This window comes from Chiloscyllium punctatum, chromosome 20 (assembly GCF_047496795.1).
Source record: "Chiloscyllium punctatum isolate Juve2018m chromosome 20, sChiPun1.3, whole genome shotgun sequence".
Classification (NCBI taxonomy): domain Eukaryota; kingdom Metazoa; phylum Chordata; class Chondrichthyes; order Orectolobiformes; family Hemiscylliidae; genus Chiloscyllium; species Chiloscyllium punctatum.
In genome coordinates this window covers 14192682-14218454 of record NC_092758.1, presented here as the reverse complement: position 1 = coordinate 14218454, position 25773 = coordinate 14192682, and the positions used below count along the sequence as shown (strand labels likewise).

General features: G+C 48.8%; 1 protein-coding gene across 1 annotated transcript in view; it reads left to right on the top strand.

Annotated features, from left to right (window-relative positions):
• LOC140491910 (F-BAR and double SH3 domains protein 2-like) overlaps window positions 1-25773 on the top strand; it is a 74490-nt gene that overhangs the window by 24157 nt on the left and 24560 nt on the right. Inside the window, exons 4-14 of the mRNA XM_072590365.1 lie at window positions 11-84; window positions 3161-3305; window positions 6552-6688; window positions 8424-8487; window positions 9253-9381; window positions 16279-16401; window positions 19912-20007; window positions 21381-21500; window positions 22006-22110; window positions 23798-23956; window positions 24983-25117. Of these exons, the coding sequence (XP_072446466.1) occupies window positions 11-84; window positions 3161-3305; window positions 6552-6688; window positions 8424-8487; window positions 9253-9381; window positions 16279-16401; window positions 19912-20007; window positions 21381-21500; window positions 22006-22110; window positions 23798-23956; window positions 24983-25117 (1287 nt within the window). The remainder of the gene's footprint in view (window positions 1-10; window positions 85-3160; window positions 3306-6551; window positions 6689-8423; window positions 8488-9252; window positions 9382-16278; window positions 16402-19911; window positions 20008-21380; window positions 21501-22005; window positions 22111-23797; window positions 23957-24982; window positions 25118-25773) is intronic.

Genomic DNA, 25773 nt, shown 5'->3' with positions numbered 1-25773 from the left:
TGTCTTTCAGGCATTGCAGAGGTTGGCCGGACAGTTCTTGAAGAAAGACTGGAATCGTGGAAAACCGGATACAAGTGACAACAGGTAATGGCTTCAGTCGGGAACTGTGAGAATCCTCTTCCTTTCAGGATTCCGTTGGATGCACTAAGACTTGGTGCAATGATGGGGACAGGATTTCGGGTCAGTAACCATTGTAAACTGATCTACGAGATTGGACCTCCCCGACCTAGTGACACTGGGAGACACAGACTACAACAACATGTGGTCAAAATCCACCATCTCAAGGGGCAGGTAGGGATAGCCAACAACTGACAGCATACTCATCTATTCCCAGAACAAATAAAACATCTGAACTGATTTTTAAAGAAAGACTTGAATTCATATAACACCTAATCTCAGGAAGTCCCAAAGAACCTACAGCCAACATTGTATTTTTTAGACATAGGCAAATGAGCACAGCAAGCTACCACCATTGGAAAATGACAAACACATCCTTTGGTTTACTGATGTTGTGTAAGGGATATATATCGACCTAGGACACCAGGGAGAATGTCAGATCTGAAAGGTAGGCCCTCCAGCAGTTCTTCTTCAACTTAATACCTCTCTGACAGTGTAGCATTCCCTCAGCACTGACCCTCTGACAGTGCGGCACTCCCTCAGTACTGACCCTCTGACAGTGCGGCACTCCCTCAGTACTGACCCTCTGACAGTGCGGCACTCCCTTGGTACTGACCCTCTGAGAGTACGGCACTCCGTCGGTCCTGCATTTGGAGTGTCCACCTGTGTGTGCTGCTCAATATCCCATGGAGCAGTTTGAATCGGCTGTTATTTTTTGTGAATCAGACTCGGCAGATGTTTGGCTGCAGTGTATGATATTTTCTGATCACAGTCTTTGTGATGGACTGGGTAAGTAAGCTCAGACTGTGAGGTGATCTAGTGACTCAGTGGAGAACATTCCTGTCTCTGAATCAGAAGCCATGTGTTCTCAAACCAGTGAGGGACTGGTGCTGAAATCATCTGACCTTTGACACTGCCATCTCAGGAAAGAATAATAAGAAATCCCAATCTGGGTCTGCTGGTTATGGACTGAGTCTTCTTGACGTGGTTTGACAGATTGACACTCGGCCTCCAAAGCCTCCTTACACCTGCTTAAAGAGGAAAGACTGTGTGTGTCTCTATGTGTGAAGGTACAAAACATAATAGAAGACATCAACTGTGACATACTCTCAAATCCTGTCTCCAGTCTTTGTGGCTAACCAGACTCTACAGTTCTTGCACCGATACAGAGAGTGGGTGACACAGTTATGCTACACTGCAGCTGAGACTAGGAAGCATGTTTTTTTTAACAGTAGCACACAGTGAATTTACTGAAGATCTAACATCTCAATGCTGCCCTGAATTAACTCCGCACGACTCTCAAACTCCAGCGTGTTTGTACTTACCAGTACTTCCTGAAATATATCAACTCTCTTCATGATCAAATGTTTCCTTCCTAAATGTGTATTCTGTTTTTGAACAATACTTCTGTATTTAATTGAATTTCCCTTCAATATTTTTGTAATTCTGGCCTCATGACCATTACATGTTCTGTCGTGTACTGGAGAGTACGCCATTTCTTGGACACCAACAAAATTAGCAAAGAACTTGTTTCACAATCATCTACTTTTACCTACCATCTCCCTGACCCCCAGACTCACCCTGATATCCCTCACATCCACTCTCTCCCCATGTCCCTCAATCCCACCCTCCCATGTCTCTCAATCCCACTCCCTCCCAACCCCTCCCCAGGTCCCTCAATCCCACCCTTCCATGTCCCTCAATTCCACCCTTCCATGTCCCTCAATCCTACCCTCCTATGCCCCTCAATTCCACTCCCTCCTATGCTCCTCAATTCCACTCCCTCTCAACCCCTCCCCAGGTCCCTCGATCCCACCCTCCCCAGGTCCCTCAATCCCACGTCCTCCCCATGTCCCAATTCCCACGGACCTGTATGTGGTGGTTTGGGTCAGGGCGATAGGGGGTGACCCAGAATGGGATGAGGTTATTGTGCTCATTGCCTTTTTGTGGCCAGATTGGTTACAGCCTGAATCCGTTAGCAGGGAGAGAAGGAATTCCTTGAGTGTGTATTCAGTGCCACATTTGTGTTCATGAAATGGTGTCACCATAACATTTTCTAACCCTCAATGACAAACCATGAGTTGTCTTACACCAATCACCTGCTGAGGTGGGCTGGTTTAGTGACCAGGTGTGAGGGTCAAAATGTTCCTGATGACTAATTCCAAACTCTCCAGTGGAGAGTATGAGAGAGTGATCCAGGAGTGGCTTTCTCTAAACCCCTAGCTTTTGTCTGTTTCCTTTCTGAGATGAATCTGAGGGTCCTGGGCTATTGGATTAACTGGAGCAGTTGCTCTGTTACGCTAACCGTTCCATCCCCCTGTTCCCCTGAAGCTGCTATCACGCTGATGTGTGTGTGTCTCTCTCTCTCTCTCTCTCTCTCTCTGTCTACACAAACACTCACGCACTCGCACGCACACACTCTCTTCAACCACACATGATCCTGCCTGATCTCTGACCCCAGGCTTAGTGTTCAACATTGTTTCCAGCACGTGTATGTCTTTTTCTGTAATGCCTGCAGCCCCAGAAACAGGGCATTTGGTCCATGCTGTTGGGTAGTTTTCACATGTGACTCCCTCATCATTGTGTTCTCCCAATCCTTCTTTACTCATCTAAGTTATCTGTAACTGCACCTACTCTCCTCAAACACACCCTGTTGGAGCAAGTTCAGTTATCCGTCTGTGAAAAGATGTTCCTCATGAATTTTCTTGTGGATTTATGAATGGCGATCTAATATCTGTAATGACCCGGCTTTGGTTGTCTCTTCAAAGGGGAAAGGTCAGGCTGAGATTTGCTGCTGCCTTCAGTGTCGGGGTCCCTGCTTGCTGGACAGTGGGCCAGTTTAGCAATCTGACTGGAAATTGTACAGGGCAGCAGATTCCTAGTCACTTGAACCACACCCTGCTGGGGGAAGTGGGCGCTACAGAGGGAAATGAGTGAAATATAGGAGGAAACGCCTGTGATCTGATTCAAGAATGGTAGGGGCTGAATGGCCTCCACCTGCTGCTGTACTCGAGGGGCTGAACGGCCTGTTGCTGTGTTCTAGGATGGCCTCAGTGGTCTGGCGTTCCACCATCGAAGCGACGGTCCAGCTCGGCCTGGCACGTGTTGCGGCAGCGGAGAATTACCGGACGGTCAATGTGGAGGCAGCGAAGACTGTGCGCTCGGCCAAGGAGCTGAGATTGAAGAAGGTGAGACACTGCTCCCTGGCTTTGCTGAGGTTTCTGTCTCATTTTGCTCTGAGCTGTGTATGGCCATTACCGACACAGGGAAGGTATTTTTGGGTGAGTAGGACAAGGTGTTATTGATGCCAATCTAGAGCTGGCAGAGGTTGGTGATTACCATTGACCTACTTCCATTTATAGCACAATTGACCCTCCTACTTGAGCCAATCCTTGGCAGGAGCAACCCGTGAAGTGACCCACTCTCTCCATATCCATGTATCAATCCCAAACAAATCCTAATGCCTCACTCTGTCGTCTTAGCCCTATGCTGAAAAATGTGTTGCTGGAAAAGCGCAGCAGGTCAGGCAGCATCCAAGGAGCAGGAGAATTGACGTTTCGGGCATCAGCCTTTCAGGAATGAGGGAGGCGTGCCAAGCAGGCTAAGATAAAAGGTAGGGAGGAGGGACTTGGGGGATGGGCGTTGGGAATGTGATAGGTGGAAGGAGGTTAAGGTGAGGGTGATAGGCCAGAGTGGGGGTGGGGGCGGAGAGGTCGAGAAGAAGATTGCAGGTCAAGAAGGCGGTGCTGAGTTCGATGGTTGGGACTGAGATAAGGTGGAGGGAGGGGAAATAAGAAAGCTGGAGAAATCGGCATTCATCCCTTGTGGTTGGAGGGTTCCTAGGCGGAAGATGAGGCGCTCTTCCTCCAGGCGTCTTGTTGCCATGGTCTGGCGATGGAGGAGGCCAAGGACCTGCATGTCCTTGGCGGAGTGGGAGGGGGAGTTAGTGTTCAGCCACGGGGCAGTTGGGTTGGTTGGTGCAGGTGTCCCAGAGGTGTTCTCTGAAACGTTCCTTAAGTAGGCGGCCTGTCTCCCCAATATAGAGGAGGCCATATCGGGTGCAGCGGATGCAGTAAATGATGTGTGTGGAGGTGCAGGTGAATTTGTGATGGATATGGAAGGATCCCTTTGGGGCCTTAGAGGGAAGTGAGGGGGGAGGCGTGGGCGCAAGTTTTGCATTTCTTGCGGTTGCAGGGGAAGGTGCCAGGAGTGGAGGTTGGGTTGGTGGGGGGGTGTGGACTTGACCAGGGAGTCACGGAGGGAGTGGTCTTTCCGGAACACTGATAGGGGAGGGGAGGGAAATATATCCTTGGTGGTGGGGCCTGTTTGGATAGAACAGTAGGAGGTCCTTTGCAGGTCTGTGAGAGTGTTGTCCTGAGCTGGGGTAGGTCTAATTGCAGGGAATGTAGGTAGCGGGGCATGGCTGCAAGTGTGGAGCGGAGGATCCGTTGGGAGGTCTGTTGCTGGAGGCTTTGGATTTGTTGTAGCTACTGGTTGTCCTGGTTGGGTCCAAATGTTGTTGGTCTGAACGTAGTCCGGGGTCGGTTCCATAGACAGGTGCTGAGGAAGGAGATGTGGCTATGATAGCGAGTCTAGTCCTTCTTAGCCCTATGTCAATCTCAAACTAATTCTACCGCCCCACACACTCTGCATAGTCCTGTACCAATTCAAAACTAATCCCACTGCCCCACACTCTCTGCATCATTTCCACTGTCCCAGTCTTTGCCTTCGGACCGGTATGAATGTCAAACTAATCTTACTGCCCACCCTCTCTCCACAGAGATGTATCAATCATAAACCCATCACACTGTATCACCTTGTGCTAGGATTGTACTTCTCTACTGTTGAGTGATTTTCATATTTCTGTTTACATACACACGTTATGCCATCAAACTACAGTGAGTGTGATTACCAACAAACAGATTATCATTGACTCAAACACAAGGACGATGAGCGCATTGTAATCATCGTGAGACCAGTAACCCGAAGAGAAAGGAATCCCCAAATTCTGATGAAAGGAAGCAATAGACTAAATCTGATTCATTCTAACTGCAAGACCCAAACTCAACGGACAATGAAGCACGTATTACCATCCATATGGTATTTATAGAGTCATAGAATCATTCAGCACGGAAACAGACTGTTCAGTCCAACCAGTCGATGCCAAACATAATCCCAAACTAAACTAGTCCCACCTGCCTGCTCCTGGTCCATATCCCTCCAAACCTTTCCTATTCATGAACTTATCCAAATGTCTTTTAAACATTGTAACTGTACACTTCCATAGAGTCATACAGCACAGGAACAGACCCTTTGGTCCAATTTGTCCGCACCGCCCAGATATCCTAACCTAATCTATTTGCCAGCATTTGGTCCGTATCCCTCTTAACCCTTCCTATTCATATACCCATCCAGATGCCTGTTAAATGCTGTAATTGTACCAGCCTCCACCAATTCCTCTGGCAGCTCATTCCATACACGTACCACCCTCTGTGTGAAAAAGTTGCCCCTCTAAATTCTTAAAATCCTCACTCCTTTCAATCCCTTCGAAAGTTACTCATTTTTAAATCTTTCCCATCTCACCTTGAACTTATGCCCTCTACTTCACTCCAAGATGAGTTTTTTTCTTAAAATAGTCAAGACCACACAAACACACAGTATTAAATTACAAGCATTTGCATCAGTTGGCACACAGATATGGCATTGTGTCTTAACAACTCTGTTACTAGTACATAAGATTTGTTATTTTTCCAAATGAATGTGCTTATCCCTCAAGCTGCTTTTCACTGGTACTTGTTTAGTACCTGAGGATCCCTGGGTGGAGGTAACACTGACAAAGTGTACATCTACCAACACCTTGCTCACTTGGCTCAAGCCAATCCCGATGGTGTAACTCAACAGGGTTCCTTTTTCAACTGACCAACCAACAACACCCTTCTGAAACAAATACTCATCTCCTCAGCTTCTCTGAGCTACTCACATCTATTCACTTTTAGATTTCAGTCCCTTTTTTTCAAGTGTGCATTGATCCACGGGATTTCCTTTTTCTCTGAACTGCCAACAGTAAGTGACCCCCTCAGGAATGGCTTTGCTTGTTTCTCCTTACATGAGCTTTACCCCAGGGTCCTACACACACACACTGACTCTCACTGGGGTACAGTCCCACACACACACACACACACACACACACACACCCCAAATAATTTGTTTCCATCTCTCTTTTCAGTTTAATGTCCATTTCCATAGATTAGATTCAGGCTGTCCTCCTACCTAGAAATCCCACTCGCACCTCTCCCCTCTGTGTGTGGATCGTTTCTCTAATCATAGACCTTGACAGGATACAAACCCATGACCTCTCCCAATCACATCGAGTCGGTAATCCTCATCAGGGTGGGGTGGGTGAGACCCATACTGTTTCTGTGTTTATTTGGCAGTGCTCAGAACAGCTGGTTAGAATCCAGTCAGAGCTGTTTGAGGCAGTGAAAGAGGTGAATAAAGCGAAGAAGAAGTATTGGCAGATGCAGAGGATTGCTGAGATTGCCCGGGAGAAAGCAGCGGAGGCTGAAGCCAAGTAAGGAACTCAGCGCGGAGTAAAACAGGAACTGGAGCAGGTTGGAAATGCCCATGGTTGGGGGAGGTGGGCGACGGGGCGTTCTGAAGAATATTTCCACTTTCACTCATATTTTATTCTCCAGATTTCCTTCACCACATCCAAACCTCCAAATATCACTGTTTCTCACTTATATATAGGTCCCATACACACTGACTCTCACTGGGGAACAGGATCCTCCACACACACACTGACTCTCACTGGGGAACAGGATCCTCCACACACACACTGACTCTCACTGGGGTACGGGGTCCCCCACACACACACACACTGACTCTCACTGGGGAACGGGGTCCCCCACACACACACACACTGACTCTCACTGGGGAACAGGATCCTCCACACACACACTGACTCTCACTGGGGTACAGGGTCCCCCACACACACACTGACTCTCACTGGGGTACAGGGTCCCCCACACACACACTGACTCTCACTGAGGTACGGGGTCCCCCACACACACACTGACTCTCACTGGGGTACGGGGTCCCCCACACACACACACACTGACTCTCACTGGGGAACGGGGTCCCCCACACACACACTGACTCTCACTGGGGTACAGGGTCCCCCACACACACACTGACTCTCACTGGGGTACAGGGTTCCCCACACACACACTGACTCTCACTGGGGTACAGGGTCCCCCCCACACACACTGACTCTCACTGGGGTACAGGGTCCTACACACACACACTGACTCTCACTGGGGTACAGGGTCACACACACACTGACTCTCACTGGGGTACAGTCCCACACACACACACACACACACACACACACACTGCCTCTTACTGAGGTACGGGATCCTACACACACACACACTGACTCTCACTGGGGTACAGTCCCACACACACACACACTGCCTCTCACTGAGGTACGGGGTCCTACACACACACACTGACTCTCACTGAGGTACGGGGTCCTACACACACACACTGACTCTCACCAGGGAACAGGGTCCCACACACATACTGTCTCTCACTGGGGTTCAGGGTCCCCTCCACACACACACTGTCTCTCACTGGGGTAAGGTTCCCACACAGACACTGACTCTCACTGGAGAATGGGGTCCCCCACACACACTGACACTTACTGGGGAATGGGGTCCCCCACACACACTGACTCTCTCTGGGGTTCAGGGTCCCCCCCACACACATTGACCCTCACTGAGATATGTGTTCCACAGACGCTGACTCTCACTGGATTGAGTACAGCACAGCAAAGGCACAAAAATAATGGTGTAATCATCCTGTGAACACTTGCCTCAGTCTCTATATTTACCCTGCTGTCAGGGATATCAGTGTGGTGCTGCGTGACATCATGACTTGGTGGAATTTGACCGAGAACTGCTGCAAACTCATCTTGCAAAGCTGCATCAGGAAGCGATCAGCTCCAGTCTCTCAAACAATGGCTTTGGCCTGAAGGATTTTTCTGAGCAATGTTTGGAGTCTGATTGTATGTAAGATACGAACATCTCACTTTGTGTTCTGAACCAAGTTACATCAGCTCTGGGGATCTGGGGATAAACAGCATTGATTCCTATCTGAGTTTGCCTAGTTTCAAGTTGACTACTAGAGGAAATTTTCGAGTTGTGCAACAAACAAAATGACTCATGTTTGTGCAACAGAATCTCAAGCCTGTTTCACTGGGCTAGTAATAAATTGACAGGGTATTTTTACCTTGCTCTTTTTAGGTCGAAAAAGAGTGAGTTTGGAATATTTCATTCAAAAACCAGTCTACAGAAGCTGACTGCAAAGGTAGGATTGGCAGGCATAAATCACAGGAGGCCACAGCTATAATACTGCTTCTGACCGCTTTTCCCATGGAAGTTTTCTCCCCGTTGTATGTTTATTCAATTTGTTTTTGGAAATTTCCTACTGAATCTGTCCCTTTTATCCAGCACATTTCACAGAGCCGTAGAGATGTCCAGCCCAGAAACAGACTCTTCGGTCCAACTTGTCCATGTTCAGCAAGATATTCCAAATTCATCTAGTTGCATTCACCAACATTTGGCCCATATCCGTCTAAACTCTTCCTATTCATATACCCATTATATTGCCTTTTCAATGTTGTAATTGTACCAACTTCCTCTGGCAACTCATTTCACACATGCACCACCCTCAACATTAAAAAATTCCCCCTTTTAAATCTTTCCCCTCTCACCTTTAACCTACCAGATCACAATTCGCTGTATTTATATAATAAATAGCTCCCTTCAGTTGCCTCTGTTTCTTTGGCCAATCAGTCTCTTAGCAGGATCCCAGTTAATGATTCTCCTGCCATTAGCTTCTCATTTGGTCTATCAAAACCCTTCCTAATTCGAACATCTCTATGAAACCTTATGTTTACCCTCTCTGCTTCAAAGAGTTCAAACTCAGCTTTAACAGATTCCACGTATTTGGATTCCCTCAACCTTGTCGCTGTCCCAGTGAATCTGCACTCTCTCTCCCATGCCGTCCTTGCTATGGTATGAGATCACAGGAGTCCACTTGCTGCCTGACCACGTATGTTTTGCATTAAAGCTCTCTGCCAGATTGTCCGAGTGCAGCCATCGGGTCACGGAAGCTCGGAATGAATACCTTCTCTCGCTTGCTGCTGTCACGGCACACCAGGACCATTACCTCCAGACTGACCTGCCCATTGTCATGAAGGTATGAGGTTGACCAGTCGAACATGCTTTATAATCACAAGATTACGTGCGTATAAAACAGGCCACTTAACAGACGACTTAATGGCTGCTTATTCTCCTCACTAGCCTCCCTTCGCCCTCACAAAGCAACTTGTAAGTCATCTCAATTGAAGGAGGTGATGTTAATTCAGATGGCCAGCTTAATTCTCTGGAGATATGGGTTCAAACCCTACCATGGTAACACGTGACATTCAAATTCACTTCGTAAATCTGGGAATGAAAGCTTGTCTCAGTGTTGGTGACCATGAAAGGACCATCAGTTATTTGCAAACATCCTTTGAGGAAGGAAATCTGCGTGGCCTACATGTGACTCCAGATCCACAATAATTTGATTCACCGTTAGAATCATAGAATGTTTTATCACAGGAGGCGGCCATTCTGGGTCTGTTGAATACACTATAGAACATAGAACATTACAGCGCAGTACAGGCCCTTCAACCCTCTGTTGGTTCCACAGGTTGGTGCAATCTGGAGCCCATTTAACCTACATTACTCCATTCTCATCCATATGCCTATCCAATGGCCTTTTAAGTGCACTTAAAGTTGGCGAGTCTACTACTGTTGCAGGCAGTGCATTCCAGGCCCGTATTACTCTGTGAGAAAAGACTATCTACCTATTCTAATCCCATTTTCTAATCCAACCTGGTCCATGGCCTTGCAGGTTACAATGCTCCAGGTACAAATCCAGGGGTCTTTTCAAAGCCGGTGGGCAATAAATACCTATAAATAATAACCAAAGTTGGCCTTGACAGTGCCCACACCTCTTGCAAGTAAAAAAAAACTTAAAACAACCACAGTAACTATGCTTTCATAGCAGGATTAACAGACCAAAATATAATGCCAAACACATCAGGGGATATTTGGACAGTCGGTCATAAATTTGGTTAACTAAGTATTATGGATTGTCAAAAAAGGAGAGTGAGTTCAGGGAGAGATCTCAGAGCTTGCTAACAGCTGTCAATGGTGGGATGATTAAAATTGGTGATGCAGAGGAGGGAAGAGTTGGAGGAGAGCAGAGAGCATGGAGGATTGTGGGATGGGAGGAGGTTCAAGAGATAGGGAGATGTGAGACCACGGAGAGACTTGGAAACTCGGATGAGAATTTCAAAATGGAGATGTTGCCAGATGGGAGTCAGTGTGAGCAGTGCAGGGGTGAACAGGACTCAGCATGATTTGGATTTGTGGAGGTTTGGATGAATTGGAGGTCAAGGGGTCTACAAGAAAGACATTGAAATAATTGGGTCCAGAGCTTACAAAGACCTGGGTGAGGTCATAGCAGCAGGTGAACATAGGAAAGTAGGAGCAGGAGTAGGCCATTCAGGTCCTTGAGCCTGTTTTGTGATTCTACATTGCTGATCACATACCTCAAAGATGACTTCCTATGTAATTTCCCTGTCCTTTGATGTCATTTGTATTTAGAAATTCAACAATCTCAATCTTCAACATTGACTGAGTTCCCATAACCCTCTGGAATAGAAAATTCCAAAGGTTCACCACTCTTTGAATGAAGAAACTCCTTACTTCAGCCCAAAATTACTTGTCTTTTATTCTGAGACTGTGCCCCCTGGTTTTAGACATTCCTCCAACACACCCACCCAACAGCAGCATCCCACCTGTATCCACCATTCTAGTGGCTTAAGAATCTTGTAAACTTCAATGAGATTCACCTCTGATCTTTTTACTAAATTCTAGAGAATACAGGCCCAATCTCCTCCATCACTCCACAAAGGAGAAACCTGCTCTCTTGAAAGTTAGTCTGGTGAACCTCTGATGCATTATCTCTATGACTATCACGCTCTTTATCAGGCAAGGGGAACCAAACCAGCTCTTCATTCGCCAGGTGCAACCTAACCAACGGTTCAGCACAATTGAAGCAAAACATCTTTATTTAGTTCTATACTCAAGCCCTCTTGTGATCAAGGCCATTGGACCAACGACTTGCTGCACCTGCATGTTAGCTGACAGTGACTCATGACCAAGGACCTGGGTGTTTAAAGGCATATGGGCTTATTGTCTTTCTTCAGTGATGTGGTGTTAGAATTTTGAACACGGTGGCTCAGTGGTTAGCACTGCTGCCTCACAGAGCCAGGGACCCGGGCTCGATTCCAGTTTCGGGAGACTGTCTGTGTGGAGTTTGCACATCCTTGCTCTGTCTGCGTGGGTTTCCTCACACAGTCCAAAGATGTGCAGGTCAGGTGAATTGGCCAAGGTGAATTGGCCACACTAAATTCCCATGGTGTTCAGGAGGTGTAGGTTAGGTGCATTAGAAGGGGTAAGTGTAGGGGAATGGGTTTGGGTGGCTTATTCATCTTTGGGTGAACTGGTATGGACCTGATGGGCCGAAGGGCCTGTTTCCACACTATAAGGATTCTGTTCTATGATGATTTTAGCCTTCATAACCATTTGAACAAAACAGGCTTTTATTTTCAAATACACTTCATAGCTTTTGTTGCTCGACCTCTTCCATTTTTTGAATGGGGTTGTGGTCAGTACGGGCTCTTTCTGAGAATTCTCAGTTGTTAAGATTTAGATAGAGTGTACAGTGAGAGTCTTTTTCCTCAGATGGTGATGGCTAGCATGAGGGGACACAGCTTTAAATTGAGGAGTGATAGATATAGGACAGATGTCAGAGGTAGTTTCTTTACTCCGAGAGTAATAGGGGCGTGGAACACACTGCCTGCAACAGTGGTAGACTCGCCAACTTTAAGGGCATTTAAGTGGTCATTGGATAAACATATGGATGAGAATGGAATAGTGTAGATTAGAAGGGCTTCAGATTGGTTTCACAGGTCGGTGCAACATCGAGAACATTGTAATGTTCTATGTTTGCTAATACATTGTGGATCCTGAATTACAGTAATGCTTATCACGTACCTTATGATGTTAAATGTGATCCCTCCCGGATTATGTAGCTGTACACTTGATAGGCTGCAAGCAATTTTTAAGTTTCTCTATTTGATGATACTGTCACATTTGCTCCAATTTGAAATTTCATGAGAAACCCATGACTGTAAATAAGTGGATGCTATATTGTTTAGTTTGGGATTTACCTCCTACTGGAGACTTTTCTATGTCCTTTCCAGCTTTAGATTAGATTCCCTACAGTGTGAAAACAGGCCCTTTGGCCTAACAAGTCCACACCGACCCTCCGAAGAGTAACCCACTCAGACCCATTTCACTCTGACTAATGCACCTAGCGCTATGAGCAATTTAGCATGGCCAATTCACCTGGCCTGCACATCTTTGGACTGTGTGAGGAAACCGGAGGACCCAGAGGAAACTCACGCAGACACGGGGAGAATGTGCAAACTCCACATAGACAGTCACCCGAGGTTGGAATCGAACCCGGGACCCTGGCGCTGTGAGGCAGCAGTGCTAACCACTGAGCCACCGTGCTGCTTTGTGTGGGTAGCCCTGCTCAGTATGACTTTGATCAGAAGGACATGGACTAGGTTTGCTGTCTGGATCTTGGTCGTGGATATAAAGGTATAAGGGAAACACACAGGCCATGGAAACAGGTTCATAAAATGACCAGAGGTATAGATAGGGCTGACAGTCAAAATCTTTCTCCTAGAATTGAAATATCTAATACTATGGGGGCATGCATTTAAGGTGAGGGGGGAAAGTTCAAAAGAGATGTGGGGGCAAGGCAGATACAATAGGGGCATTGAGGGGGCTTTTAGGTTCGCTCATGAAGAAGCAGTCAGTGGATGGATATGGACCAAGGCCAGACAGAAGGGATTAGCTGAGCTTGGTGCCATGTTTGACACAGTATTGTGAGCCGAGGGGCCTGTTCCTGTGCTGTTCTAAGTTCTAAGGATGCTGGGGAGAGAAAGGCCTGGTTTAGGTCCTGACTGTCAAAGGGAGAGAAATCCTAAGGAAGGAACAGGGTAAAAGTTGGACTTGGCAATGAGGCAACTCGGGTCATTACAGAAGTAGGTGTGAAACAGATTAGTACTTCCACTTTGTATCATTTCTGAATGAGGACGAGCTCAGTTCCAAACAATAAAATGCTTTATAAAAATGTATCTGTGCTTCAGCAATATAAAACTGCAGGATTTACAATAAAGAATGAGGGCATTCACTATTTTGCCTGTGCCCTCGCTGAAAGACCTCCTTCATCCTATTAGAATTTCAGAACAGTGCAATGCATCATGAGGCCATTCATCCCATTGAATCTGTGCTTGCTACTCCAAAGAGCAATTCAGTTGGCTCCACTCCCTCACTTTCTCCCATAGTCATAGAGATGTACAGCATGGAAACAGACCCTTCGGTCCAACCCGTCCATGCCGACCAGATATCCCAACCCAATCTAGTCCCACCTGCCAGCACCCGGCCCATATCCCTCCAAACCCTTCCTATTCATATACCCATCCAAATGCCTTGTAAATGTTGCAATTGTACCAGCCTCCACCACATCCCCTGGCAGCTCATTCCATACACACACCATCCTCTGTGTGAAAAAGTTGCCCCTTAGGTCCCTTTTATATCTTTCCCCTCTCATCCTAAACCTATGCTCTCTAGTTCTGGATTTTTCCACCCCAGGGAAAATACCTTGTCTATTTATCGTATCCATGCCTCCTTGTGATTTTATAAACCTCTTTAAGGTCACTTCTCAGCCTCTGATGTTCCAGGGAAAACAGCCCCAGCCTATTCTGTAGTCCTGCAACTTTTTTTCTTGGCCATGTATTTATCCAGTTCCCCTTTTAAATGCTTCTGTTCAATCTATTTCCACTGCCCTAGGCTGGAAATCCTAACAATTTGCTGCGTAGAAACTTTTTTTTTCTCATTTTATCTCTGGCTCTTTTGTAAATCACCTTAAATCTTTCTCCTGTTTGACCACGAGAAACTCCTTATTTATATTTATCTAAATAAAAACAGATAGACCTGCGGATGCTGTAGATCAGAAATACATATAAGCAGAAAATGCTGGAAAAGCACAGCAGGTCTGGCAACATGTGCAAAGAGAAATCAGAGTTGAGTGACCCTTCCTCGGAACAGAGTCCTGGATGTGGGTTCCAGGTCAACGGACCTGAACCGTTAACTTCAATTTCCTTTCACAGATGCCATCAGACCTGCTGAGCTTTTCCAGCATTTTCTGGTCTTGTTTCACACTTATCCAAACCAGTTTTCAGAGGAACGCATTGCCCTGCCAGTCTATTGCCCCCAATGTGGGAAAAAGAATGCAGAGGGTGGAGTCTGAGGTTCAAAGCCCTATTTGGATGAACGAAGAATTCTGCTGAAGGTTGTTGTGGGAATTTGCAGACTGTCGTCCTGGTGTTTAGTTTGGTTACTGTGACCTGTGTGCGATTACTCTGAGTTTGCAAAGCAGGCTCTGAGCTTTGGTTTGATGTTGGATGTGACATCACATGACTTTGCCAGCTGGCATTCTGTTTGAGGTGGATTGCCAAAGCCGTAAATTAGTGGCTCGCAGGAGATCTCAGCTTTGCTCTGCCCTCGCCCGAATGAATTCGACCAGAACGCCATGTGACTTTATGCGTGATTCGCAACATCAAAAAACCTCCTTGGTGGGTTAGATGTGATTTGACAAGAACAGGGTGGTCAATGACCAAGTAGATCCATGACCTTCCACATGAGCTTCCTCCCATGTGGATAATCTATTCCTCCAGTATCCCATCACTCCCTTCTCCCTCATGGCCGCATCTGGAGCAGCCTCTTCTCGTTTTCTAAAGACAAATGGGGGACTCCTAAGATGGATGATCACACAGCGCGTGTGACGTAAATTAGGAATGTCCATTAAAGTCTTACAAACTTATGTGGATGCCTCTTCGAAAGTATCCTATCTGGATGCATTACACCTTGGTATGGCAAGTGCCCTTCCCAAGACTTTAAGGAACTCCAGAGCTGTGGACACAGCCCAGTCCATCACACAAACCAATCTCCTATCCATTGACTTCACCTCCACCTCCCACTGCATTGGGAAAGCAGCTAACATAATTTAAGACCCCTCCCTCCCACCCAGTTATTCTCTCTTCCACCCTCGTCCATCAGGCCGAAGATATAAAATGTTTGTATACACGTACAAACAGATTTAAGAGCGGCTTCTTCCCCGCTGTTAGCAGACTTTTAATGGACCTGTTTAATGTCAATGTTAATCTCTTTCTCATTCTATTCTGTTACCCCGATGTATTTGTATGATAGGATCTGCCCATAAAGCCTGTAAGACAACCCTTTTCCCTGTACCTCAGTACACATGACAGTAATAAATCAAATCAAGTGTTGGGATGTGAGGGGGAAGCAGTGGATGCATGTTGGAAGCAAGGATGAGGGTTGTCTAAAATGATAACCCAACACTGTCCTCCGTCCAACCCCCAAGACCATCCCTCCCACCCATGGCAACTTCTTGCAGTCAAGTAGTACAATGTTCTCCCACCTTACCAGAACCTGAAGTAATTGTGGTCCAGGCAGGGATGTGTGCTCAAGCAATCGTTCATCAACAACTGGAAGGGCTCACCAGGCTCCAGGCCAGGAATGTGGAGCTTAGGCCTTCTCACCCAGAACTAAATTAGTGCCAAAGCAGATAGGTAGTGATGAGGATCTGGTACACCACCGTTTCTCAAAACATAGTTCCCTTCCCACCTCAGAGTCTGCCACCGCTCGGCCCAGAAAATGTAATTAACATCCTGCCTCCAAATACCCTCTGGGTCCCAGAACTGCATCGCTCCCCTCCCCCCCACACCCTGAGCCCAGACTGGAATTCCAACATGCACTGCTCATCCGGGAGAGAAATCCAGATTCCCATGGCCCTTTGTGTAAGGAAATGCTTCTGAAAAATCACTCACTGAATGGTCCCAACTCCAGTGTTAAAGTTCTGTCACCTTGTTGTCCAATGTTTCAGAACCTGGATGGGGATGTGTACGAGAAACTACAAGAATACTTCACCCTCATCAGCAAGACTGAGATAGACACTTGTCAGTCGGGGCAGGAGTGTTTCCGGAGTGTTCTAGAATCCTCCAGTAAGGTAGTAAGCTTTTAAACTTTCCATCTGTCTTTGAAAAGTGTGCAGTTTCTTTAAGTGAATCTCTCAAATTGTGGTTAATACTTATTTGCAGAGTCATACAGAACATTTGGCCTGTCAGGCCTGTGCTGGATCTTTTCAAAGTGTGATCTAATTTTGAACCACACGTCAGTGTTGTACAAATACATGTCTAATAGCCAACCCATTGCTATTACAGAACCGCAATGTTTCTGTTATCTGCAGATTCTAAGCTCAGAACCCATCTCAGCAGTTTGAGAATTTTAATTCATTGTGTAAATTAAGAAAATTAAATGTGGAATTTGATGTAGGTTTGCTCGCTGAGCCTGAAGGTTCATTTCCAGACGTTTCGTTACCCTACTAGGTAACGTCTTCAGTGGGCCTCAGGTGAAGCAATGCTGAAAATTCCTGCTTTCTATTTATATGTTTGGGTTTCTTTGGGTTGGTGATGTCATTTCCGGTGGTGATTCCATTTCCTGTTCAGGGGGTGGTGGATGGGTCTAACTCGATGTGTTTGTTGATAGAGTTCCGGTTGGAATGCCATGTTTCTAGGAATTCTCGTGCGTGTCTTTGTTTGGCTTGCCCTAGGATGGATGCGTTGTCCCAGTCGATCCTACATCCAAAACCTCAACCTGAGCTACAAATCTTCTCAAAACTCGTTAAATGTGGAAATACAAACAAAATTGTGTTGGTAGATGGGAATATGAAGCTGTTGGATTGTTTTTAACAATTACATTGGTTCGCAACTATTCTTTCAGGAAGTCTTGATTTGGTCTGGTCTACCCAGGACTCCAAGCAATCGGGTTGATTTTTAAGGCCACTCACTCTGTTTCAACCCCATTTCCAGCACTCCAGAGCTTCTTGCATTTACATTGCGCCTGTCACAACTTCCAGATATCTCAAACAATTTTCAAAAGTACATGTAGGAAAGACAGCCAAATTGTTCACACGAATAGTGATAATAATAACCGGGTAATCAGTTGGAGATGTTAGTTAAGGAATATATATTGGCTCCGGATACCTGGGAGAACTTCCCTGCTCAGATTCATACACAAGATCTTTGACCTCCACCTCTGAATACTGAAAGGGCTATATCAAGAATGTTTCAGTACTATCCAACTGACAGTGCAGCACCCCGTGCCCAGGGACAGTGCAGCACCCTCTGCCCAGGGACACTCAGTGCAGCACCCCGTGCCCAGGGACAGTGCAGCACCCCGTGCCCAGGGACAGTGCAGCACCCCGTGCCCAGGGACAGACGGTGCAGCACCCCGTGCCCAGGGACAGACGGTGCAGCACCCTGTGCCCAGAGACTGACGGTGCAGCACCCTGTGCCCAGGGACAGTGCAGCACCCTCTGCCCAGGGACACTCAGTGCAGCACCCTCTGCCCAGGGACACTCAGTGCAGCACCCTCTGCCCAGGGACAGTGCAGCACCCTCTGCCCAGGGACAGTGCAGCACCCCGTGCCCAGGGACAGACGGTGCAGCACCCTGTGCCCAGGGACAGTGCAGCACCCTCTGCCCAGGGACACTCAGTGCAGCACCCTCTGCCCAGGGACAGTGCAGCACCCTCTGCCCAGGGACAGTGCAGCACCCCGTGCCCAGGGACAGTGCAGCACCCCGTGCCCAGGGACACTCAGTGCAGCACCCTCTGCCCAGGGACAGTGCAGCACCCTCTGCCCAGGGACACTCAGTGCAGCACCCTCTGCCCAGGGACACTCAGTGCAGCACCCCCAGGGCTGACAGTGCAGCACCCCGTGCCCAGGGACACTCAGTGCAGCACCCCCAGGGCTGACAGTGCAGCACCCCGTGCCCAGGGACACTCAGTGCAGCACCCCCAGGGCTGACAGTGCAGCACCCCGTGCCCAGGGACACTCAGTGCAGCACCCCCAGGGCTGACAGCGCAGCACCCTCTGCCCAGGGACAGTGCAGCACCCTCTGCCCAGGGACACTCAGTGCAGCACCCCGTGCCCAGGGACAGTGCAGCACCCCGTGCCCAGGGACACTCAGTGCAGCACCCTCTGCCCAGGGACAGTGCAGCACCCCGTGCCCAGGGACACTCAGTGCAGCACCCTCTGCCCAGGGACAGTGCAGCACCCTCTGCCCAGGGACACTCAGTGCAGCACCCCGTGCCCAGGGACAGTGCAGCACCCCGTGCCCAGGGACACTCAGTGCAGCACCCCGTGCCCAGGGACAGTGCAGCACCCCCAGGGCTGACAGCGCAGCACCCCGTGCCCAGGGACAGTGCAGCACCCCGTGCCCAGGGACAGTGCAGCACCCCCAGGGCTGACAGCGCAGCACCCCGTGCCCAGGGACACTCAGTGCAGCACCCCCAGGGCTGACAGCGCAGCACCCCGTGCCCAGGGACACTCAGTGCAGCACCCCCAGGGCTGACAGCGCAGCACCCCGTGCCCAGGGACACTCAGTGCAGCACCCCGTGCCCAGGGACAGTGCAGCACCCTCTGCCCAGGGACAGTGCAGCACCCCGTGCCCAGGGACACTCAGTGCAGCACCCCGTGCCCAGGGACAGTGCAGCACCCCGTGCCCAGGGACACTCAGTGCAGCACCCCCAGGGCTGACAGTGCAGCACCCCGTGCCCAGGGACAGTGCAGCACCCTCTGCCCAGGGACACTCAGTGCAGCACCCCGTGCCCAGGGACAGTGCAGCACCCTGTGCCCAGGGACAGTGCAGCACCCCGTGCCCAGGGACAGTGCAGCACCCCGTGCCCAGGGACAGCGCAGCACCCCCTCAGTACCTCAACAGATGTTCTGCTGACGTCCTCACTCATTATCTGTGGCATCTTGCTGTGTAGAAAATGGCCGCCTTGTTTGTGTTAGTGGAACAATGGTTGTTACATTACAATGCGCTCCGGCAACAACAACTTGCATTTGTGTAACTCCTTAGAGCCGCAAACTATTTTCTCACTGGGTTTCTCACTGAGCCATAGATCAGGTCATCAAACATTGTCAAAGACAGTCAGTTTTAAGGATTGCCTTGAAGGAGGAAAGAGAGGCAGAGAGGAGGAGAGATTGAAGGAGAGAATTCCAGAGCTTAGGATGTAGACAATTGGAGACACTGACCTTGGATTGTTGGACTGACTAAAGCCTGGAATGTCTATGAGAGACCAGAATTGGGGAGGGTGGGTGGTCACCATTGTTTCAGAGGAGAGCAGGGCTAAAGGAGGTGACAGAGATGGAGAAGGGTGAGGTTCTGTGAGGATTCTAACACGAGATTGCAAAGGCATAAAAGTGAGCACAGGGGCAGTGCGTGATTGAGACTTGCCTCGTAGTGACGGGGCAGGATGGTTGTTGGCTTCGGGACAGCCGAAGGATATGGAGGTGGAAGGCAGGAGGCCAGCGGGTGATGCATCCCCCCAGTGTCTGCAAGATGTATCAGGCCTCATTGTAAATCCAAATCCCTGTGTGGGAGGAGGTCCAGTTCCTTCAGCTGACATCACGAGTACACAAAATGAGGATCCTCCTGTGCTCCCCCCTGCAGATTTCCCGGGACTACGACCTTCAGTTATTCCTCCAAGAGAACCCAGTGTTTACGGAGCCCTCTGTGTTTGTCTTCCAGCCAGCTGGTTCTGACAAGGTAAGCCAGTCAATGAAGGGATGGAGTTTGTTCCCACTAGTTTAAGCTGCTTTACCTCCCACAGCATCCTAAACGCAGTCTGTGAGCCCTTTGAGTTTCCCTGGAGCTCATCGGCCGGAGTAAGTTCTCAGGGTAGGCGCCTCACTGGCAAGGTGGGTACTTTGCCCGTCCCTTGTTTCCCTGAGACAGTGTGGTGAGCTGCTACCTTGAACCCACTGGCCTGCTCTTTCGGGATGGCACTGTGGAGCTGAGTGAATGAACGTTCCACCAGCCGCATCCAGGAGGAGGATTGTGAGGCTGTGAGGGGTCCCCTGATGAGCTGAGCCACTTGTCAAACCTCCAGGGGTCACAGGATTAGGAGGAGGCCATTCGAATCCTCAAGCCTGTTCCGTCAATCGGTTCGAACATAGGCAGGGGCCTGTACTCTAGCTCCATTTACCTACCATTTGTTCCATAGCTCTACATATCCTTACACATCAAAAGCTTACCATTCCGTGAGTAAATTCGGGAAGGGGGGGGATTTCCAGATTCCTTCCGTCCAGTTTGATCTTCGAATAGGGTAACACATCAGCACAACATTGAGGGCTGAAGGGCCTGTACTGTGCCAAACTGTTGTAAGTCTCACTCTGAGGAAGTGCTCTCTGATATTACCCCCGAGTGGATTTGCTTGAATTTTAACGTAATGCCCTCCACCACCTTCCCCCCCCCCCCCCCCCCCCCCCACCACCCCTTGCCTTTTGTTCAGCCACCCCCTACTTGCCCAGAGGAAACAGTTTCTCTCTATCTACCCCATTATCACCTCCTTCACACATCCTAAATACTCTGACAGGTCACCCTGTATTCTTCCCAAGTCTAGTCCGTGAAATTATTCCTCTGAGTTTGACTGTTCAATCCCCATGACTCTACTCTGCATCCAGTCCAAGGCTATTGTGTCCTTTGCAATGAGAGATGTCCACAACTAAAAACAGTTCTTCCAGGTGGGCTCTGAACAAGGCTCTGTCTGTCTGGTACAGGCTTCTGCCTCATCTGGTTATCCTTCAGGTGGTGCTGGTGGTCATTCTGTTGATAAATGGGAACTCCCTCACTGCTGGACTGTCCAACCCTCGCAGTGGAGGAAGGGTCAACACTATGAAACAGTGTGTTGACTGACCAATGTCATGCGTTCCAATGGTGGGGTTTGAACTCCCAACTCTAGGCTGTTTTGAACCCCCCGCCCTCCCCTTCCCCTTTCTGTATTCTGTTAGACATGATCGCTGATCCTCAATATACAGATTATTAAATCCACTGGAGCAAAGATGATCTGGAGCTGATCTCCTGTGGTCAGCCTTGTTATCAACAGCCATTTACTAACTGACTCCCTGTGTATTTCATAGGTTTGCCGATTGGAAATACAGCCCGGTGACAGAGACAGAGAGTCCAGTCTGGACAAGGAGGCACGCAAGTGGGCAACTAAACTGGCAAATAACCACAAAGTCATCGCCCATGGCGAGCGGGTCAGTGAGAGTGACTACACAACATTGCTGTTTGCTGATGCTGCTAAGTTCATTGTCTGGAAGAAAATGTCTTCTCTTTACAATCTCCACACACCATCTGATCTCATCTACAATTTCCACACGATGTATGATAAGATTTATGATCTTCACAAGTTGTGGAATACAGTTTGTGAGCTCTACCCATTTCCAATGTACTCTGCTGTCTGTAAAAGTTACACTATCGCTCCATTACCTCCACTCAATTATCTACACATGCGATATGATTATTGTCTGTCTTCCACATGCTATACCATTGCTCTGAGGTGTTCACTCCACACGCTATATGACCTTTCTACAATGTCCATATGTTATATGATTGCTCTATAATCTTCACATGCTATAAGATCCGCTGTACGTATTACATGACTCCTCTGTCCAGTACAGTTTACTCTGTGTCTTCAACAGGCTGTATGATCTGCTGTGGAATGGCCTTACACATTCTGATACTCTTTACACTTCCTTTCAGGTTTTACGCAATTTAGATCAGCGAAGGAAGCTCTCATCTGAGGAAGAGATTTCAGGTGTTGAGGCCAAGATGGAGGAGGTTAAGGAGAGCATCAGGAAAGCAGAGGTGATACCAGGAGGGCCATGAATCCTGAAGGTCTTTCTCTGAAGGTTTTGTGAATATGGAACTGGCCCAAATAATGTGGCAGCAGAGAGCTGACTCAGTGGAGATACTGTTACTCTCTGTACACTACTCATCCCTGTGACCCAGGGAGGGACTGTTACTCTCTGTACACTACTCATCCCTGTGACCCAGGGAGGGACTGTTACTCTCTGTACACTACTCATCCCTGTGACCCAGGGAGGGACTGTTACTCTCTGTACACTACTCATCCCTGTGACCCAGGGTGTGACTGTTACTCTCTGTACACTGCTGTCATCCCTGTGACCCAGGGAGGGACTGTTACTCTCTGTACACTGCTGTCATCCCTGTGACCCAGGGAGGGACTGTTACTCTCTGTACACTGCTGTCATCCCTGTGACCCAGGGTGTGACTGTTACTCTCTGTACACTGCTGTCATCCCTGTGACCCAGGGAGGGACTGTTACTCGCTGTACACTGCTGTCATCCCTGTGACCCAGGGTGTGACTGTTACTCTCTGTACACTACTCATCCCTGTGACCCAGGGTGTGACTGTTACTCTCTGTACACTGCTGTCATCCCTGTGACCCAGGGTGTGACTGTTACTCTCTGTACACTGCTGTCATTCATGATGGGATAGAATGACCTTTGCTCTGGGCAGTGCTCACCCTCGCACTGGGATGGGATCCACAGTGGACGATATTGCCCGACATATACAGTGGTGGTCCTCCCAGTGTACAGCAAGCAGGGGATGGGATGGCAATGGGGACCGGTCTTCAGACTCCAGCAGCTGTTAAAGGCTGGCTGTTTCACCCCTGCAGCTCATTAGCTATGGGAGCCTGGGTACTGATTTCAGGCTAACTTCCCTTTACAACCCACCGCATGGCGCCACATTATGAATTTTGTTTGTTGCTCCCCTGCCCCCTCTCCCTTTGTCCCATCTCCCCTTAACCCCTCTTCCTCTGCACTCCCTCTCTACCACCACACGCCCCCAGATAGCTCTGGAATTTCAAGCTTACCTTTTCAATTTTAGGGGAATAAATCTTTTGACTGCACCTGAATTATCATCCAAGCCTTCTGCTACTGGATTTCTTGACAATTGTCAATTTGGTTTTCTGGGCCAGATCCAATCTTTCAAGTTAGAATTAATTATTCCTTCTCTGGATACGTAGCTGTGCTTCCCCAGAGCAAACCCATGGTAGATGGATCAGTGTCTCCTCAACGCTCTCTGACTGATCGATTCCCTACAGTGTGGAAGTAGGCCATTCAGCCCATGGAGTCCATATGACCCTCCGAAGAGCATCCCACCCAAACCCACCCTATCACCTTTCTTTTCCTATGGCTAAACCACTTTAGCTGATCATTACAGGCAGTTTAGCACAGCCAATCCATCTGACCTGCACATCTTTGGACTGTGGGAGGAAACCGGAGCACCCGGAGGAAACCCACGCAGACACGGGGAGAATGTGCAAACTCCACACGGACAGTTGCCCGAGGTTGGGATCGAACATGGGACCCTGGTGCTGGGAGACAGCAGTGCTAACCACTGAGCCACCGCGCTGCCCCTGATACCAGATCCATTTGGCCCACTTCAGATCCAAGGACCAGGTCTAGCAGTGCCTCCTTTCCCTGGATCAGTCCTGAACAATGACATCTTACTGTTTCTTCCTCAGACAAGCAAGTTGAAGGCGGATTCCCGCCTGAACCTGCTACGCGAGGCTGGCCTAGAGGTGGACACTTGGTTGGCCAGCACCATGAACCAAGCTAGTGAGGAGCTGGAGAGAGAGAGAAAGCTGAGTGAGGCCCGAGTGTCGAATGGAGGCCTCCCAGAGGTGAGTGAGCTCCAGGCCGTAGTGCTGTCAAGGCCCTGTTATTATAATGTGTCGGAAATGGACCACTATCTCCAACAACAACAGCAACATCACTCTCATCAAACTGACGTGGCAGCAGCCTCAGCACCAGCGAGGGGCTGGGTCTGCTCTGTCTGTCCGTGCTATGGTGGTGGGACCGTGGCTTGAGATGTCTCCAGCAGCAGCAACATGCTGGGTCTGACCTTGGAATCCATGCTCTGGAGGTGGTGGCATCCCATAGCCACCCCCAGAAACCCAGGAGCCAGGGAGGGAAAAGACCAACTTTCTCCGAACTCACTCAATTATTTCTTTTTATAATTTCTATCATTAAAATGGCACCCAATTGTGGTGACTTCTACAAATCTCATTGTATTTATAAAAATACAAATGAAAATAGATTGTTATCTATTCTATCTCTCACTTTCACCTTTCTCTTTCACTTCCTCTATCTGTCCCTTTCTGTCTCTCCTCGCCATCTCATTTGTTTTTCCTTCTTGTCCTCTCCAATTTACTGCATTCCTCCCTCTCTCTGTCCCTCCCTCTCTCTATCCCTTCCTCTCTTCCTCTCTCTGTCCATCTCTCTCTCTCTGTCTCTCTTTTGCTGTCTCTCTCCATCTCTCGCTCTGTCTCTGGCCCTTCTCTCTGTCTTCCCCCTCTCCGTCTCTCCATCTCTCCGTCTTCTCTTTTCATGTCTCTCTTGCCCTGTGTCTCTCTCTGTCGCTCCCTCCCTCCCTCCCTGTCTCTCTCTCTCTCTCTCTCTCTCTCTCTCTCTCTCTCTCTCTCTCTCTCTCTCTCTCTCTCTCTCTCTCTCTCTCCCCATCTCTCCCTCTCTCTTTTTCCATATCTTCACGCCCTCTGTTTCTCTCTCTGTCGCTCCCTCCCTGTCTCTCTCTCCCCCTCTCTCTCACTCACTCTCTTTCTTTCTTTCTCTCACTCTCCCCCTCTCTCTGTCTATTTTCCCATTACAGTTGTTTGCCTCAATTTTCAATTTATTTGTTTTTTTCGCAGTTTGACGAGTTAGATTTCACGGATTTTGAGGAATTTGATGACACCAATGAGATCTTTGATGAGGGCAGTGAAGCAACCCTTGGCAATTCCCCCCGAATGTACCCAGTGCTCTGTAAAGTTCTCTACAGTTACCAGGTGAGGAGATCAGGGGCCAGCTAACCCCACTGCATTGTGGGTCACCCACTACTTTTGAGTTAAGAGATTGTCAGTTGAATCTCATGTTAAAGACGACAGCTCATACCTCAGGCAATGGGATAGTAATGAGATAATCCTGTCACTGATGATCATGGGACTAGAAAGAACTTTACCCACTGCTCTTTCAATTATCGATGTGGGAATCTATTATATATTCACTTATACTTGTGAGGGTGGATGAGATCACAAATTAACACACCATTCAAATGACAACCTCTCTAACAGTGCAGTGCTCCACTAAAACTGACCCACAGACAGTGCAACTCTGCCCCAGTACTGACCCACAGAGAGTGTGGCACTCATTCAGTACTGACCCTCGGACAGTGTGGCACTGCCCCTCGGACGGTGTGGCACTCGCTCGGTGCTGACCCTCGGACGGTGTGGCACTCGCTCGGTGCTGACCCTCGGACGGTGTGGCACTCGCTCGGTGCTGACCCTCGGACGGTGTGGCACTCGCTCGGTGCTGACCCTCGGACGGTGTGGCACTCGCTCGGTGCTGACCCTCGGACGGTGTGGCACTCGCTCGGTGCTGACCCTCGGACGGTGTGGCACTCGCTCGGTGCTGACCCTCGGACGGTGTGGCACTCGCTCGGTGC